This window comes from Nestor notabilis, unplaced genomic scaffold, assembly GCF_000696875.1.
Source record: "Nestor notabilis isolate BGI_N333 unplaced genomic scaffold, ASM69687v1 scaffold8629, whole genome shotgun sequence".
Classification (NCBI taxonomy): domain Eukaryota; kingdom Metazoa; phylum Chordata; class Aves; order Psittaciformes; family Psittacidae; genus Nestor; species Nestor notabilis.
In genome coordinates, this window is record NW_009942326.1 from 39,377 (window position 1) to 58,643 (window position 19,267).

Here is a 19,267-nt window from a genome sequence, read left to right on the forward strand (position 1 = left end):
CATTCTGAGTGTGAACACAAACATAGCACATTAAGTCAAGAATGAAAGGTTGTTCAATCAAAGTACGTCACATTTTTAACACAAGTGAGGATCCACCAATTTAAGCATATCTAATCACTGGGATGCATTTACAATCTGTTTCAGGTAAGTCATTATATTAACCAAAGAGGACTATGATTTGCTGTTTTCATCACTGGTCTGGGATTCAGAAGATCTAACAGCATTAATGTTCTGCTAACAGAGCTCTGCCTGAACTTGACCAAGTTACTTAAGACTCTGCAGTTCAAAGCTCCCAGGTGAAATCAGTAGTATTTCAGCTGCCTAGAGGAAGTTTTGGATATGGGCTCTTACAACCTTGCCTTCTCTCTGCTGCCTGCAAATTAGAGCCAGAACACTCTTACTTGCATGGCAGATAATTTATGCTCCCAATGAGCTGGTGACCAAAAAAAATGGTAAGGCATGCTTGTTTTACATGATTTGACGGTAAAAGACAAGGAGTAAAACAATTACCTGAGAGAACTGGACAATGCGATCAATCTCCGAATCAGCCATTTCTGAGATACACTTTGCTACATCAACATACATCTCCAGTTCACTTCTCTGGGAACAGAAAAGCAAATGCATGTTGAGACGTAAAGTTCCAGGTTTCTTCATTATTAAAACTGGTGAGTCCAGGAACTTTGTTAATTATCATGATGAATATTTAATCTAATCTCTACCCGTGTTTTACTTATCCTACTTTAGAAATTCTGTATTTGCTGGGGTCTTCGATGTGCTTAATTATTAAGGAATAATGGTATCTGAAAACTTCCAAAGATTTTGTTTTATTTTTAATGAAAAAATGCCCTTATTCCTTGGAGATATTTTCTGTAGCTAGATTATTTATTTTATTTTAAAATCACTGTGAGAAGCTGGATCTTCTGTGAGGAAAAACAACCCAAGTCTTCTGGTTGTATTCTGCTTCTGTTTCAGTAATATTTATTTCAGTACTTATACTGAATTTTTCCATTACCAAATCATATATGAGGGAAAAGTGTACATTAAACTGATTTCAGCACTTAGTCATATTCTAAAGAATATCTGAAAGTAACTTAAATTGAAATTATACAGGCATCTTAACTACTATCACTAAAATTTTACATCCACTTCATACTTAAAATCTGATGAGTCAGTGCAAAAAGATGGGACTTAACATCAGTAAAAATATCCAGTTACAATGTTCATATCTCTCATGCTTATTCCTCACCTGAACCTCATTTGGTAGAAGCTTAAATATTTTCTCCACAGCCTTGCAGAGAAAGCTCCAGCAGTACTGGGCAAGGTCTGGAAGTTTCATTGCTTGCATAAGACCCTGTAAAACACACTGGCAAATTTCTGGGTTTTTTCTGCAGTTCACTCCAAACTGTTGTATCAGAAACACTTCTGTAAATGACTGTAGTTTGTCTTCTGCAACATGCTTCATCCACAGGGAAAGGGACATGAAAAGGTATTTCTGGGTTTTCATCTGAAAAGAAAAAACTTCTGCTTAGTTTCAGATTATAGCTCTTTAATGACCTTCAACTACTGTTACAAAGGATGAAATTACACCAAATTGAGTCAAACCACTTAGAAAAGCATTCAGTCATAAATACTTCTCAACTCTTACTCCCTCTTTTGATGACTTGCTTGAACTAAAAGAAGTTCGAACATGTCAATATTCTGTTTCCCTTAAAAACTGAGGAACTTTCTTTCAATGAACATTTAATCTCTGTATTGGCAGGGGGAATGTGATTTTCCTCCCATTGTCCCACTCCATGTTGCCCAGTGCATTCCTACATAAAGCATACAGACTGACTAGACAACCAAGGACAGAAGTATGGTACCCCTAGCACCATTAATACTGCTAGTTCATTTTGTGACCTTTAATCCACACTGCAGTAAGAAACTGGTGCTCATCTTTTGTTTGGTACCTTACCAATAACATATTTTAAAATTGCCACTAAGCGTTCACGTATCTGTGAAGACTAATGAATTAAAAATTACAAGACAAAAATACCCCTTGAAGTAATGGAAAAGATCACAGAAATCCTGATCCTCAACTTATATAAACTGAGACAACTGCATAACCAAGTGTACTGTGGGATTCAGGGAGGTTTATATACTGTAAAATGGCGTCCATGTTGTTACTCTGTAAGAAGAACTGCACTGTAGTGGAGGTTAAGCCCGAATTTGATTACACTACAGGTTAGTCTATTGACTGTCTACAGAATTAATTCAAGGTTTTCAAGAAGTAACACATTTTACTAGATCAAGAGACACTGCTGGAAGAAACAGGAAAGCTTTTGGACAGATAGGTGCAATTTTTTTTCTAAGACTATCAATTCATGTAATAAAAGACACTTTTTCTCCCCTCATGTCATGGCTTCTAACATCTCTAGGTTATCAGAACTAGAGCACAAAAAGAGAGAGGAAAAAAGTCTTAAGCAATCCAAGTAAAACCAGTGCAGCAGATGTTAAGACTGCTTTGAATTTCAAGGCCCCAGAATAGCCTTTCTCTCACTGTAAATATTGGCTAAACAGTATTTCCAAAGAATTCTGAACCCAGTAATCCCTTTTGGGTGTGACATCCTAAACATCATCACCTACGAATCTTACAGAAAAGAGGTGCTGAGCTCCCATAAATTTTCTGGCATACATACGCTGAGACTGTAGACAAGGGGAGGTGCCACCCACATCCCCAAAAGCATTGCGGCATTTTGAGATGATTGGGCCTGTGTCACAGCCAGCTGAAGGCAGAGATATTTTACCTCATCACCTAAACCAGAAGAAAATAAACAGAAGTTATGAAGAAATTATTTTCTCTTTAAATTTGTTCTCAATTCATAAAATAACGGAGGGTTATTGTTCTACTAGAGCATGACATTAAAATCTGATTTTCTAGAGATGCTGCTAGAGCTTTTAACACAAACATGTTACAAGTCTCCTCTTCCCATTCATGCACTTTCAGCAAGAAATCTCAGGATTTGACCAAGCTCATTTCAATTCACTCAAGAATAAAAATATGGGAATGGTAAGAAAAATAAGAGTAAAAAAACCTCCCTGCCAAATACAGAGAAGATATAATCTACAGAAGGAGAAATGAGTCAACTATTCCTTCCTGGTAAATGTAGGAGTAATTAGCATTTGTTCACGTTTCTACTCTTCTATATACCCCATGCTCATGTAGTGTGTCACAGAACAGAAGTTAGTCAATGTTACTGCTGTGGGTACTTGGTTGCAGCATTCTCCAGGTTAACACATGGGAAGATCTTACTGTGCCTGCAGGTTATGATGGTTATGGGATCCTTATGAGTTTCTCTTGAAAGTTCATGATTGCTTCATGATTCATTTATCCTTACAGCAACGTAAGGATAAACAATTATTATACCAGCATTTGACCCGTTAGACAGAAGACACATTACTATTACATGTCATCATAAAACTTGTATAGTTACATTGCAAGTTAAAATGTTCTTTCAGTAACGAAAGTGTCAATCTGTATAGCATGACTTTATTATAAAGTTCACCAATATTAGTGCATGAGCAACGCAAAGATTTAAGAGCCTGGCATCAGGCTCTTTGAAATATACTATCTTATACAAGAAGTTAAGTAATTTGCAGAACTTAGAAAGGGTTAAATTGTTACAAGATACTTTGCTAACCAACTCAAAAATTCCCTCTCACTAACTTGGACTGCTAAGAACCAGATTATGATTGCTTATGACTGTTCAGATCTCTATTAAATAACAATCAGGTATTAGTTCAATGACATTATATTGTTTCTGCTCAGTAACAACTGTAATAAACCTTCTAACATAGGAGGGCAAGCTGTTGCCTTCAGTATGTTTACAGATGAACAAATCTTCACAGTGTAACTTGTGAAACATTTAAAGCTCATAAAAAGTCATGAATTCTCAGACATGGATAACAGTGACCTAGAGAATCTAGGAGAATTGGGCATATGTAAGTCTGATTTTCATTAAAACATTAATTTCTGATCCAGAAAAACTGTTAGAGGTCCGCATTTCCAGGTGGACTGTTAGGTCGTAATACAACTGTTCTGCATTATGCTTTCCAGCACAACATAAAAATTGCTCACTAGCACAAAGCAAGACCTATTTCTGCATGTATATATAATCACAGAACCATAGAATAGTTAGGGTTGGAAGGATCTTAAGATCACCTAGTTCCAAACCCCCTGCCATGGGCAGGGATGCCTCACACTAGACCATGTTGCCCAAGGCTCCATCCAATCTGGAAGGGTGTGCAACTTTCACAACACTACAGAGGGACAGTCAAGAGAAATTATGCATAAAAATGTAGACTATGATGCTGTTTGAAGTCAATAAAAACAGCCATAAATGCCAATGTACTGTTTTCTCTGGAATTCCCCTGATTTACAAAAGTAAGACTCCTAAGTGAAAAACAGGAATAAGAAAATGCCCTATACATTTAACAAGTTTCAGCTATTCATAAGGTTGCACACAAATTTGCATCAGCATGGACTGCAAAGCTCAGTATAGGAAATTTTTCCACTTACTCTTACAAAAGATTGTACAATCAACTGCAAGAATAGCAAGGAAAACAGAAGTTGCTGTTCAAGTATAAGGAAAAACATTTGATACGTAGCCAAAGCTTTCTGTATCTAGCATGTAGTTGATCCTTGCAGGACAGTTCAGTGATTTCTAGTGCTTATACAAGCACTCTGCGTAAGTAAAATAACCAGCAGAAAGGAATAAGAACAAACTTCCATATCCTGGGCTCCACAGCACATCAATTTAAACACAACAGCACTAAACTAGTTGTAAAGTTGCCCAACCTAGTTGTAAAGAATCTAACAAGGCCAGTGATAACAGTTACATAGATGAGGAGAAACAAAACTCCAATTTTACCAGCATTTTAGGGAACTTCTAATACTGCTCAAAATTCTCATCTCTGGTCTTCTCTTGCATTAAAACAAACTATCCACACAGTGAGCATAAATACATGCTTGCAAAGATTAAAAAGCTGGTCTTGAAAGTATAGTAAACACTTCAATCCCTGTAATAACTTCAAGTCCTGAAGCGGGCTCTGAAGTTTGTGAAAGCTGTGTCAGTAAAGAAGTTTTATGACAAGTACAAAAGACTGAACACTATTAATCTTACCAAAGTTTAGTCTCATCAAAGGAGAAAGAATAGATGCCCAGTTTACAGGTGGATACTGATGGCTTTCTCCAACTAATGCAATGGGTGCCAGGGCTACTTTTACCAGCTCAGCTGGGACAGATTCAGGGCCTACAACAGAAGATCCAATCATAGTCTGAATTTTGTACACACACATGTGGCTAAGCAGCTCAGGAAAAAATGTGTCAACACTGCACTGAAGACCAGTATGTAGTAAAGAACCGAAAAGCATTATAAAATTACTGTTATATCTGTTTGTATCTTAGATTAAGCTATCTCTTGTTTATAATCAACAACTGTATTTTTAACATTAATGTCCTATCCAAAAAAGCTTTTTGATACTAATAAATAGAAACTTTCCTTCTCCTTAATTTACAAATTAATTACAGATATTCCTCATCTAGTAGGATCATATTTTCACATTTGTTAGTAGGAGAACAGCAAAGTTTCCTGACACTGCCCTCCTTACCCATCCTGTAGGCCACCAAAACTGTCACACAGGTGCTAACCTTTGTTATATACTGTGTTACTTAAACACAGGGAGTTAACTCAGTGAAAGTCCTGCTGGAGGCAAGGCATGGGCTCCCAAGGCATGGGAGTTTTTACCTCCACTGAAAGCAAAGCCTGCTTCATAGGACAGCAGTGAGCTCACTAAACTCCACACAGGAATAATCTCCTCTGCTTTATGTCCCTTAACACTGTACTCAGTTATCTTTTTCTACCACTCCTTATGCAAGAGCATACTTTCTTTAGGTTCCTCTGCACTTATCAGACAGAGGTAACCCATTTGAATACTGCTCTGTTACAGAGAATCTTAATCTAAGATCACTGAAATAAGGTGCAGCATAAAGTTTGCCTGATGATGGAGTATTCCTGATGATTCATAGGAACACTTAAAGTGATTTGACTTTCATTCCCACTGGGAAGATCCATCTTCTCACAGACACAGAGAGAAGGAAAAATAGAAAGGGTTTAAAAACTCATAAAAATCCAGCAGAGAAAACTAAAGCCTAACTATGTAATTCTACTTTATCTTTTTAAGCATTATTCAACTTTTTGTTTAGAGATTAAATATCCCACGCTACCGAAATTCAAATTAGTATTTAAAAAAGTTTTGGCAAATAAAAGCAGCTTATTGGGGCCACCTTTTATACTTGTAACAAATTTCCCAGCGGGATACTGTAGTTTGATCCCTTCTTACCTTTTTTCCCACTTTCAATGGCAAAGTCAATGGCTGCCCTAATAAAGCTGTTTTCAGGCAAGTAGCCAAAATCTGGAGGAACTGTGAAGACAAAAAGTCTCTTTATATACTAAAATGTGTCAGCAGAAATTACAAACTTCAGCTCCTGTGTAAATTCAAAGGCCCAACTGAGCTGTGTTTGGGCTAATTCTGAGGGTGACTCAAAGCATTTAGACCACAAGATAGATGTATTGGCCTTTCCACTTTTAAGGCAGGTTAAACATTTGTGTTGGTGAGAGGTGCCAGGTCTGAAAAAACAAATAAATTGACCAATTGAAATACCAGTGGTAAGAACTTTCTCAAAATTTATCAGCCACTAGGCTTTAAAAGGGAGAGCTTCAAATCCTTAGTAAGTTTAATACAACAGAGACATTCAGCATCCATCTAATCTCAGGCACGCGTGCCATGATTATACAAAAGGAGAAATATCAAGAATCATTTTTCTGTGATGAGGATATTTAGCTACACTTCATATTGTTCCAACTTGGTTCATACTGAAGGGAACAGCTTCCACTTCATTAGTTCCCTCCTATTACTGGTACTTCATCAATGGTGTATTTCTGCCTTAATTTTACCAATGGATATTGAAAGAACACCAGAAGCAGATCTCTTTTAGAAAATACTTTTGAAAAGTCAGCTTGCTCTTGTTACGGATCAGTTTTTAATTGTTGGATTTTTTATACTGGAGGAAGTACTAAAAAAGCAAAACAAAACAAAACAAAACCCACCCAAAAAACAAGAAGTAGATTAATCAGTTCTCAGGGCATGGAGCAGATAATGTAGATGTCAAACACATGTGCCATATGCAGCATAAAATCTTTTACAGTTTATTCTATAAAAGAATAAAAATAGAAACAACATACAAATTTGACCACAACAATTCAGAACCTTATTTTAATACTGTAAGTAAAGGCAGATGGGGGGAATCCTATTCAGCACAGTGATTCATGCTTTACATTCCAACCTTTACTTATGGCACACGGAACCATGACAGCCGTTCAAAGGCTGTCATGTCATTTAATAGGGCTTTGGTGTCTAGCCTATATTATCTGATGTGTCCCTTGCTGCCTTTTTAGCTAGCTGCTACCTCTATATGTCCTTTAAGCAGCAATAATAAAGCATCTTACCTGATGCCCTGTTCTGGGAAGAAGACAAACAGGACATATGAAGGCGTCCCAAAAGTCCTGCTGCATTTGTCTGAAGGCCAATCTGCCCCGAAAGACTGATTATCTGTTGAGCCAATAAACCACTAGTTAGACAGAGTTCCCTACAAGACCTCATTCAAGCTATACACAGACATTATCCAGTTTCTTTAAGCAGATTTGGCCTGGTTGTTCAAGGTGTCACAGTACCCTAGTACATTATCCAAAGCAGGAAACAGAGGCTACCTTCTTACCTGTGTAAGGGTTCTGATGACTTCATTCAGCTTACTTTGAAACTGGGAGGACTGAATTCTCTCAGATTTCAGCTGCCAAAGAAAAAAAAAGGTGGGGGGAAGTGAATTTTATAACAGAAGAAAAGAAAAAACACAACAGAGAACAAGTGCTGAAGAGACAAATTACATTTGTACACATGCCTTTTTGTGAAGGAATGGAGGAGAAAAGGAGAAAGCCTACATGGCTGTAAGCTTTTCCCCACTGGCACTGTACATGGGCCATATTAAGGGAAAACAGAACAGACCCTCATTTTACACACTGTAATTCTATCCCACTTGGTTTATACTCAGTATGACTCAGCAGTGCATAAATGTGATACCCTGGTATCTCTAAGGATGCAGAAGATGACATTCCAACTTGCCTTCTAGTAAAATTTCTAGAAGAGATAAAGGTACCATTTGCTTGCATGCTCTCACCTGTATCATACCTCCTTCAGAGCCCACCAGTGCAACCAGTCCACTGACAGCAGCCAGACGCTGCATTGTTGGAGAACCCTGGAAGCATAATTCAGGATCAGTGAGTCAATGTGATCACACACAATACTGTAGGACGAAACACTTATTTCTTCCAACTTAAAAACCATGAGTCTTATCACTTGTACACCTCTCATCCCAACTACCTTTTCAGCATGCTGGATAATTATTCATCTGACTCTTGGTGAATGAAGGCTTTATATGGAGCTTCCTCCCTTGCCCCCACAATCGGAAATCATCAGGCAGTGCTTCTTAAACAGATCACTTTCTTCTAGCATAGTCTGTATTCCATAAAATATGCCAGTGCAATTCAACTCTGAGATATCATTACTTTATTGATACTTAACTTCAGCAGCAATCTTTATGAGTAAGCTTAGAGTTTGATATCAAACACTCAATTTTTGTTACAATTAGATAAATTAAAATTATTATAACAATTAAGTCACTATAATCACCATTCTCTTAGTCTAATTTTGGTAAGTAGCACCTAATTTCAAAAGGCATCTTCACTAAATAACCTAGTTTACTCTTGGATGATGTTCCAAATGAGTAAAGATGTACAAATTATGATCTCCTTAAGATAAGCACATCTCAAATCATCCAAGCAGAAGAGAAACATTGGGAATTTTCCTTTAGCCAACAGCCCAAAGACGTATTTTTGCTTCCAAATATCACACAGCATGTTCAGATAGTCCTAACTTTTCCCAGCATTACTCCTGTGGAAGGAAAATTATGTCCCTACTGTTCATTCAAAATATCCACTCCCCCTCTCCCCGTAAAAACCAGGATATGAATTCCAACTTCTTACCTCTGCAAGCACAATTTTTATCCAGGCTGGCATTAGTCTGTTACTCAGGTCTTCAGCCTTTCCATGACCACAAGCTGACAATCCATGTACTACTGCACCTAGAGCTAAAGCAAACCCATGGGTCTGTAAGACAAAAAAAACACATTAAAAAACAGATCTTCAAAATGATTCTGTATTCTTTTAAATATTTATTATTGAAACATTAATTATTATTTACCAATAATTAGAAGCAATGCCTTTGTATAAAATACTGGATGTTTTCTTATTTTAAGTATTTTCTCATGTCAAGTGACATAACATTTTCTGAGATCAAATACTGATCTTTGGCACATGGATTGATCTGGAGCCTTTATTTTAGAGCACCTTCTGATACAAATTAAAAATCTGCAGCAAAGGTACCCTGTTTTGACTTCCTATTTTCCACATAAACATTCTAAAAAGTTGATTAGTATAATAGCAGGCTTTGATTCAAAATGGTTGCTTTGGGGATTTTTTTTGTTTGGTGTTTTTATTTTGGTTTTTCCTTTTTTTTTTTAAAAAAAAAATCCCTGGCAAGCATGTAACAAAGAACATGCACTGTAATCTGGAGATAAAGGAGATTATTTTTGGAGTTTTTAAGGGTAACATTAGGACACTAGGGATGAAACAGACACCTTGGGGAAGCTGTGGCTGTGCTTTTCTGATGCACTGTCTGAGGCTAAGGGAAAGCAAAAATTCAGAAGAGCACAGAAGGTGTATTTTCCCAGTAAGAAAAAGAATCTAAAGAAACATGTTATAAAAGGGACAAAAATTGGCACAATGCAGAGGCTAAAGGCAGGAGTAACTCAAAAATACCAACTTCCCTTCTAAATGCAATCAAACCTATAAAATCTATTTTTACTTCACTGTAGACAATGCATCAGTGGATCAAGTGGTAGTCTTGGTTGTTGCATGGTATGCACAACAAGCTCACTGTTAGTTAATGCTGAAAGTAAATCAATTTAATTTTCTTGGAAGTTACAGTCTGTATAAAGCAGTAGCCAATATTAAATAGATCAGAGAAAACCAGAACTGAAGAAAAGCCCTATGACCTGCTGATTATTTTCCACTAAGGTCCGTAGCTTGTTCATGGCCTCCTCAGCCTCATATGCTTCTATGATGCCAACACTGAAAGCAGAGACACAGGAACAGGCCACAGAATAGGCAAGTACCTGAAAAAAAAAAAAATTAATTCCGTTAATTATAATGTTAATTATATAATGCCAGAAGAGGCATGTGTAGTAGAACTGTCTCCCACACACAGTGCATGACACTGGCCTCATGTCCTTGCAGAAGGATTCACAAGTGACACTGCTTTTCTGTTCTTCAGACTTAGATGTGGAGAATAAGAAAATGAAGTCTGAACTTTCAACTGTGCCAACTGTTTTACATCCTTTGCATCAAAGCTAAGCAACACGACAACACATGGCTTTAAGTGAACTTACACACTGGTTCAGGACTGACAAAAACTGTCTTGGAACAAGTAATGTTCAGATTGTACTTCTTGTTGCAGCAGGCCAAAGTTACCTCTCAAGTACAGGATTATATCCCAGCCACTTACAGCTCTGAAAGAGTCTCTTGTGCATCTCATAAATACAGTAGTATTCATCCTAGGGTGCTGGTCAAATTTTACTCATGTAATTATCTGTAAAATTCCTTCAGAGATTTTAATTGAAAAGCCTAGGTTTTGCTTCTTATCCCAAAGTATCTAACAATGTTAAACAGCTGCTGCCTTTCATCTCAGAAGTTGCTGTGTTGAACCCAGTTTAAGTTCACTAAAGCACTTTGAGATCTCTGGGGAGAGGGAAATTATTTCATAGCTGTCAGCCATTGTAATGCATGAAACATAAACTGCAAAAGGCTAATCCCCAATACACACGTACTGCCAAAAAAATTAAACTTCATAAAAGAAGACCTTTAATAAAGAGCTTTCAGAGCAGTACCAAGAGGAGAAAAAGAGTAATACTACCAATCTCTGCTAACTCCCTTAGAAAAAACCGAGGATTATGCAACTTTGCTTTTCAGCTGCTGCAGGCTTATATATGTCAGGTACAAGGGTTGCTTTTTTTCCATGTAAAACACCTGCTTACCGATTCTTGGTTTCTGTTGTGAACTCCAATTTCATCTGTTTTCCTTCTGAATTTTTATGTCAACAAGTTTACAGACTTAGCGCACATCAAAACTTACAGGACAAAATAAATTGAAACAAAAATAAATTGAAACAAATGCGCAAACTGAGTAGAAGTCAGTTTAACTCTTCAAAACATACATGGAAAGAAAAAAGCATATGGGGCCATAGTGACATTCACAAGTGCAAGATTCACATTAGCTAGATAGCAGCTTTCAAAGAATAAAACAGACATATGAAAGGAGGAAGTATTAGCATTAAGGTTCTCTGTGACAGTAACTTGCTATCCGCTTTCTAGTAGATCAGATAAGCAGTAAACTGAATATAAGAGAGACCAGTATCCAGTTACTCAGGACCTAACTTTCAATTTGAGGCTACAGAATTAAAGAAGCACTTGAAAGAATGATGTCTGTTAACTTTTTAGGCAGTTTCTTAATGTTCATGCAGCTTTACAGGTTATTCTATTATTATTATTGTTTTCTTCAGCATATAAAACCATATATTGTGAAAGAAATAATAGACACCAAGTATTCCAGTACCACAGGTACAAAGCTTCAGTAAAAGTCTGTAATTATTAAAGTGAGGAAACAAAGTAAATGGAAGGTTTATAAACTATGTCATACCTCCTGGACCCATCTGCTTTGGTCCTCACTGCTGTCCAGGTATTTGCAGAGTTTTCGAAATGAAGCAGAAACATGCACTCGTGACTCTGTTTGGCTACTGTGACTCATAATTGACAGAACAAGTCCTACTCCCAAAATACATCCAGTGCTTAATAAGAAGACAAAAGAAAAAGGATTAAGTATGCTGTGGTTGCTCTGAACTCTCTTCACCCTAACATGAGTTGCTGAGCAAAAACATATCTTGGCCTTGCCTGATTTTTAGCCCTGTGCATAATTACTACCACGGTCAATTTTACAAATGTTTTTTATTTCACACATAGGTGGATGCTTTTCAGGAGACACAGCATGAAAGAAGAGCATAAAAAGAAAGCGTGTGTTAAAAATAATAAATCCTATACATAGAGCTTCGTTATTTCTTCTGAAGAAATTTCTACTGGCCCCTGAAGAACCAATAGCCCCATCAACAAGCACAACAACTGGTGTGAATAAGTATGGATCCAAACTTTCACGTCTGATTTTTACCAACATCTCAAACTCTGATATACCAGTTAAATATACTAATTTCAGGTTCGCTGGCTGTATTAGGGTCTGTTGCTCTTAGATTCCTGCAAGGGGAGGAGGGCAGGGGGCTGAGCGAGCAGCTGTGTGGTACTTGGTTGCCAGCTGGATTTAAACCATGACAGTCCTTTTTTGGCATCCAACGTGTACTAAAATTGGCACAGGTAACAGCAATCCAGCTTCAGCAGGGCAGGCTTATTCAGCAAAACTAACAGCTTGATGCTGAGGATACTTAAAATTGAGACAAGAAGAACAAAGCTTCTTGTACATGATTTAATAGGGCTGCTGGCATTAACAGCTTCACAGTCCCTGCCTGTTTTTCAGATTTGACCAGAATTTCCATTCTGGATCAGAGAACTCTGACTAAATTCAGTACCTGTACTCCCACAATATTTCAGTTTCCACAGGTCATCAGTCATAATACTGAAAAGTTGTGTCAGAAAATTCTCAAACAGTTATGGCTGTCATCATGAGATACTAAAAGCATAGCAGATACTGACTGCCCTGAAGGTAATCTCTCACTGGCATGCATATACAATAGTTTAAAGAAGCAGCTTTTGCTTGAAGGTGAAGATGGTTTTCCCCTCACACATCTCTCTGAACATGCTAATGACAGACACTGCATGTAGCAAGCAGTCAAATAAATGAGACTAGGATCTTAGGCATTCTTCTAAGCTTCTGCTATTCAACGTAAAAATGGGAAGAGTTACCTCTTTTATTCAGCTCAGTAAAAAAAGAAAGAAACTTCTGAAAATCAACTTTGGTCATATTTATAAACTGATGTTTTTCAACAACTGGGGATGAAGAAGATGAGCATGGCTAGACCTGGACTGGTGTCTTGGCAGTGGTGTCTCTTTTTCCAGCAAAGATGATGACACAAACCTTTGGAATCTGTATTTTTATGTAACTGGCATATCTGAATTCATGAACAGCCAACAAAATGACATGGTTTACACAATAGTTCCATACACAATTTTACACTGTTGTTTGGTGACAAAAATACACATGCGCAGGTAATATGAGCAACCCTGCTCCTAGAATTGCTGATATCTTCCCACTGCCTGTGAGCAAGACTGCGTAGTCCTCTGTACATGCCAACAGTATTTACTAGTGTGTTCATTGGCAGGAATTAGCTGTAGAGGTCATTGCTTCTTTTCACCTCACACTAGGGAGTGTACAGAAAAAAAATCCCTGTGTGTGTTAAATATAGGCACATATGCATACACTCATGTATATTCATACATAAAGTATTATACATCTATTTATTTATGGACACACTCACTTAGAAGAGATGGTACACAAAGGAATAAACCAGCAGAAACATCCTGAAATTCAAGGAGCACCAACTCACAGTCCTGCACCTGTCTGGGACCAGAGGGGCTGGACATCAGCTCTTGAGGACAGCCCTGGCACTGCTGGGCAACAAGCTGAGTCACGGCCAAACACGACATCCAAGGCAGTGATGAGGGCTAGCGGTGTTAGGGGAAGACACCAACAAAACTGAACTATTTCATGGAAATTGTCTCCAGTGAGGCTGCAGACCTTGCCTGACAGCAGAGGCTGTGGGACCACAGCTAGTTCATCTGTGAAAAGGGATGGCTTTGGGGGCACCCAACAGCATTTCCGACACTGACAGTGTTCACAGACAGGCTGGACAGAGCCTTGGGCAACATGGGTTAGTGTGTGATGTCCCCGCCCATGGCAGGGGAGTTGGAACTAGATGATCTTAAGGTCCTTTTCAACCCTAACCATTCTATGATTCTGTGATTGAGGAGATGTAGCTGGGCTTTTGCATGGTGAGAGGCTGAGAGGCAGCAGGCGCGCAAGCTGAAACATCAGATGTCCACATGGAGATAAGGACAGCCCCGAAGTGGAGCCAGGTCCCAGAGATTTGCTGTGTCCAGTTCTGAAGGTTTCAAACCCTGACTGTAAAGCCTTGGTCAATGTAGCCCAAGCCCAAGCCCAAGTGTTTAGGGAGGGCATGAAGGTCCTGCACAAGTTGGTGATTCTATCAGAGTACTCAGAACAGGCTCTTTTCTTACCCTATTCTTATACTCTTCTGTGTAGAATTTAGGAATACGAGCATGAATTAAAGAAGTGGAGCTCAAAATACAACAAAATATCACCAAAAATGAAGGAAATTCACCTGTACTCCAGACTGGTGTCAAAGCAGGAGTCTTCCAGTGCATCGAGGGACTTCATTAGAATGAAGTTCATTTGTTGACCGGATACATCACTACAGAAAAAAATTGAAACAAAAAAAAAAATGCCAAACACAGCTCTACTCTTTAAATCATACAGGATATTAAATCTCCCACTGACACTGAAAATGCCAGTAAATAGAGTTCTTTCCTTCCTGTAAAGGTTCTGGTACTAGTCTGTAAGCAGTAACTGTATGGCCGGTCATTTCTGTCACATTCATATAAACAAACTCATATACAAATAATAAAAACATATTCAGATCTTAATGGGCCACCATTATTGCTACAACTCCCAGCAACCAGGATGTGTAGAACATGCCTGACAGAAGGAGTCTTAGATAGAACTTGATCTCAACTAGACCTGTAACTATTTATAAGCTGAAAATGCATGGTATTTTAAGATACTAGCTTCATAAATCTCTCTCGCCATCTCATTGCTTAATTTACATTAAAAAAAAAAAAAAAGCATTTACATCTCACTCCAAAGATGTCATAGGGACTCCCCCACTACAAAACACGTACAATTTTCTTAATGAACAGGACATTAATGGAAACTAACTCTATGTTTTGGTATTAGTTATAGCTACATCCCTACAAGTTTTGCTGTTGTTGAAAGTCAATGCTTGAAAGGATGTCTGAGATTAAGCTTTGAAATTATACAGGGCAGCACAAGAGTGGCTGAGTCAGAGGCAGCAATGCATCAAGATGCCAAAGCACAAAGATTAGAACAGAACAGTGCTGCACAGTGTTTTAACAAAGATGAGTGTGTTGGAAATATTAGCCTCATTGAGCAAATTAACAACTGACAGCCAAATTGGTTTGACATGTGTGCTTGTGCATGAATTGAACATTTATTATAGATGTACAAGCAGACAGAATCCCTAGTAGTGAAGAAGCTGGAGGAGTAAAAAGCTAAACCTACTTCTTAATGTCTCTGGAATCATTAGAAGTTTGCAACTGTGGCCAGAGGAGGTAAAGAAGACCTTTTCTACCAACTTCAGAACATTGCTTTGCTGCCAACATAGCTGTTAACAGCACGCCTTAAGGACAGCCCACTGCTTCCTGTAGCTCCATTCCCATGTGCATAACTCACATGATATAAGCGGACACTATCCCATCTCCAAAGCACTGCTAAGAAAGGAATGGATGAGAACTGTGAATCTTACAATTAAGTCTTCTACGGCAGCTAATCCTCCTTAAAAGTGTATGTGTGGCTCTTCCAGCTGACTGTTTTGCACAAGTATCTAAGGATGCCATGAAAATTAATCATTCATACTAAAAGAAGGACAAAATATCCAGGATAGCACTGGCGCAGGGGGTGGTGAAGACTGATAATAAAAGACACCTTTTCAGAAATGTTGCAAAGCCCCTCAAGACTCATTTGCCTATGACTTGTAAATACTTGGAATTCCTCAGAACTTAAGACCACATGCAGGAAAAAAGAAAGTTATTTGCACACCTATGTTACATATGGTAATCATTACCTGACTTTTTCTTCATACAAACGTGAGATAAACATCCCCAACCCAAGGCCCATGTGGATTTGAACAGCTTGAGATTCATCAGCATTTCGTTTTCCAGGCAACCTGTCAGTCAGCATATTCAGGACCTCCTCAACTTTCTCCTTGCATGATACAATGAAAACTGGCACCAGGAGAGACAAAGCAGTGGCTGCACAGGAACGAGCTATACTACTAGCAGTATTTTCACCCGAATAGGATTTCTAGAAAAACATAAAAAAGGATTTTTAATTTTCTTTTCCTCATGGGAGAGGGAAACAAAATTCTTTTCCAGGTAATAACACTCAAAACTTTAGGAATTTAAAATAAACACCTATAGCAAATAGTAGCACAGATGTATTGCAACCTGTCAACAAACAATGTTTCTTGGAATTGCTTATGGTAACTTTTCCATTTGCCTTACCCTGCGAACAGCTTAAAACTGGGGTATTTCAGAATATAATTTTTAAATAAAGATTGTTAAGCATGAAACTGTAAACAAAGGATAAGACAGCATGAATTTAAAAGCTAGTCTGCACATAAATACATTTATCTACTTGAGTTTTCGCCTTCCTTGTTAAAATACCCAGCAGGGTGATCAGAAGGGCAAGCAGAAACCAGCAATGATGTTAATGTACTTCTGTAATTACAACACGCCAAGGATTTAGTGAGTTAGAAAATGCACTAACTTAAAAGCATCACACCTAGGATGACAAAATGTCATAAGATCTGACAAGATAAGAAACAGAGATGCTTACAAAGGTTTTTAATTTCCTTCCATTTTGAAATGGAAAATCTGTATGGCTACTTTTACTTATATAGCAATGAACTGACTCTTAGTAACAGCCTTATGTATATTAACTTCCACATGCAAGTCTGAAAAGGAGCAGAAAAAAAAATCCCATCAGGATGCAAGGCACTCTGCAAGACAGCAGTTTTTATTTTGTGCCTTAGAATTTTACAAACATAAGATTTTTATTTATTTACTTATTTTTAAACAGAGTGGATTTTACAAATGCATCATTGTCACATTGTTCCATCTCAAAAGCACCTTTGTTAAACAGCATTATTTTCAAAGGCAGGAGTCACAGAAACAGTTCAGCAAGAACTGCTAGTGCCGACCAAGTAGTTGAACCTCTTTACATCCAACCAGTCTAGCATTCGTTTAACACTACATTTGATTTGCTGATATACATCCCCTATCAAAGATGGCAGGGGTCACATCCACAGAGTAAGAATTACTGGCTCCATAACCATTAGGTTTTGAGAAAAGTATGCACTTCAGAGCCCCGAGGAATGGTGTCACAATCACTCTAGTGTTTGACAGTATGATCTGAGGAGAGCCTGTTCATGTTAGGTTTTGTTTTGTACATACATGCCTAATATTCCAGGTTTTGCAGGGATTTTGTGTTTGATTGGGGTTTTTTTGTTTTGTTTTGTTTTAAATTTCCCTCATTCATATATCTTAACATGTGGTTTTTACTGTTTTGGTAATAAAGACAAAAACTCAAGGCAAACCCAAATATAAGCAGAAAACACAATGAAAGAAAAAGCAAAAGAAGTTTTAATTCTGCTGTATTACAACTACTACAGGGCAAGCAGAACCACGAAACTCCACACTACGAACTCCAGGTATGAAATACAGATATATTTTCCTGCTTTTAAGATCACAACACATACCTGGTAGAACCATGGAAAGACTTGGCCTTTAGGGTGATAGCGGCTATTCACAATACTAAAGAGGGTCTCTGTGACCATAGAAATCCAATGTTTTGTGGGAAGAAAATCAGGTTCAGTCTGCAAATATCAAACAAAAATATTCTTTAGAATTTTTTCTTAAATCTGGTCTTACCTAAACAGAAGCTCAACAGCTGATGTTCCAGTTATGATCCATGAGGCATGAAATTATTTTGTCACCTGTATGTACAGTAAGTAGCATGATTTATTTGCCAGTGCTGATCCTTGAGACACTACTTTTTATCAGGTACTATTCAGTGCATTCAAAAATTATGAGAAAGGAGGCTAGATGAGTTTCAGCGCCCACTAGATCTCCATCTCATCTGCCAAAACCAAAAACTAAACGTGTTACTCTGTTTTTATGAGAAGGTGCTTACACACTCTGCCTCCTTTTGCGTAGATCACGCAGCAGCTGCCAGAGGTCATTCACTGAGTAGGGTGAAATTTTAACTTAAAAATGCAAAGTACTTCACATCCACATACCAGGCCCCCAAACACACTTCCTTATATTCCACTAAGAGTCGGGAAACCCTTTCCCACATCGGCTCACCTCAGGCATTCCTTCAGTGTCTGAGGAAAGGCTGCTTTCGTATTTGGCTACAGCAACTGCAAGACCAGTTAAGGCAAAAATAGAGTTTCCTTTCACCACTGGGCTGTCTCTGGACAGAAAAGGGCAAACAGGTAAGAAACATAACCGAGGTGCAAGCAACAAAACATGTATCTCAGTGCATGGAAATTATGCTACAGGTGGCCCAGGAGGGACGGCCTTTGCACCTAGCAACTCTATTGGGCTGTCTTCTAGCTCAGCAAAAGTCTATTGCACTTCATCTTCAGGAAATAAAGAATGAGGGAGAGAAGTGTTTCAATCTTTTTTCTTGCTTGTCTTTTATATAAAGCCTAGCACACACAAAGTTGTATAAAAACAGAAGCTTGCTTCCACTATAATGAGAACTGCCACCCTGCAGAGCAAGCAGCACTCACAGAAATGCACCAGTTGGTCTTAGCTAGTACCATCTCTACAGAGGACAACAAAAAAAAGCTCTTCAAAGAGAGACTGCTAGGCAGGCAGGTGCTGCTTCACTGCAACAGCATCTGGTCAGGAGATTTAGCAGACCAGCCATCACTGAAATCTCAGCTTCAAAAAAAAGTTTTGAATTACTTCCTTACGCTATGAAAACATTAACATAAAAGGAAAACAACAGGTTTAAGAGAGTACTAAATTCTACCATGATTTAACCTTTACTTTCAGAACTCAAGAAAATCTGCCACCTGCAAATAAGAGAGAAAATGTAACTGTGTTGTTTCATGAAAAGATAGATGTCAATGTCCCAGTTACTCCCAGAAAAACATACTGCACTATAATCCT

At 38.1% G+C, this 19,267-nt stretch overlaps 1 protein-coding gene across 1 annotated transcript in view; it reads right to left on the minus strand.

Annotated features, from left to right (window-relative positions):
* The window catches only part of FOCAD (focadhesin), an 86,328-nt gene that overhangs the window by 6,281 nt on the left and 60,780 nt on the right, over nucleotides 1-19,267 (minus strand). Inside the window, exons 24-38 of the mRNA XM_010021345.1 lie at nucleotides 18,452-18,560; nucleotides 17,845-17,961; nucleotides 16,150-16,388; nucleotides 14,611-14,700; nucleotides 11,907-12,054; nucleotides 10,208-10,327; nucleotides 9,138-9,260; nucleotides 8,273-8,350; nucleotides 7,817-7,888; nucleotides 7,548-7,650; nucleotides 6,382-6,462; nucleotides 5,163-5,291; nucleotides 2,679-2,794; nucleotides 1,247-1,504; nucleotides 511-600 (exon numbers count right to left, since the gene is read on the minus strand). Coding sequence (XP_010019647.1) covers nucleotides 511-600; nucleotides 1,247-1,504; nucleotides 2,679-2,794; nucleotides 5,163-5,291; nucleotides 6,382-6,462; nucleotides 7,548-7,650; nucleotides 7,817-7,888; nucleotides 8,273-8,350; nucleotides 9,138-9,260; nucleotides 10,208-10,327; nucleotides 11,907-12,054; nucleotides 14,611-14,700; nucleotides 16,150-16,388; nucleotides 17,845-17,961; nucleotides 18,452-18,560 — 1,873 coding nt within the window. The remainder of the gene's footprint in view (nucleotides 1-510; nucleotides 601-1,246; nucleotides 1,505-2,678; nucleotides 2,795-5,162; nucleotides 5,292-6,381; nucleotides 6,463-7,547; nucleotides 7,651-7,816; nucleotides 7,889-8,272; nucleotides 8,351-9,137; nucleotides 9,261-10,207; nucleotides 10,328-11,906; nucleotides 12,055-14,610; nucleotides 14,701-16,149; nucleotides 16,389-17,844; nucleotides 17,962-18,451; nucleotides 18,561-19,267) is intronic.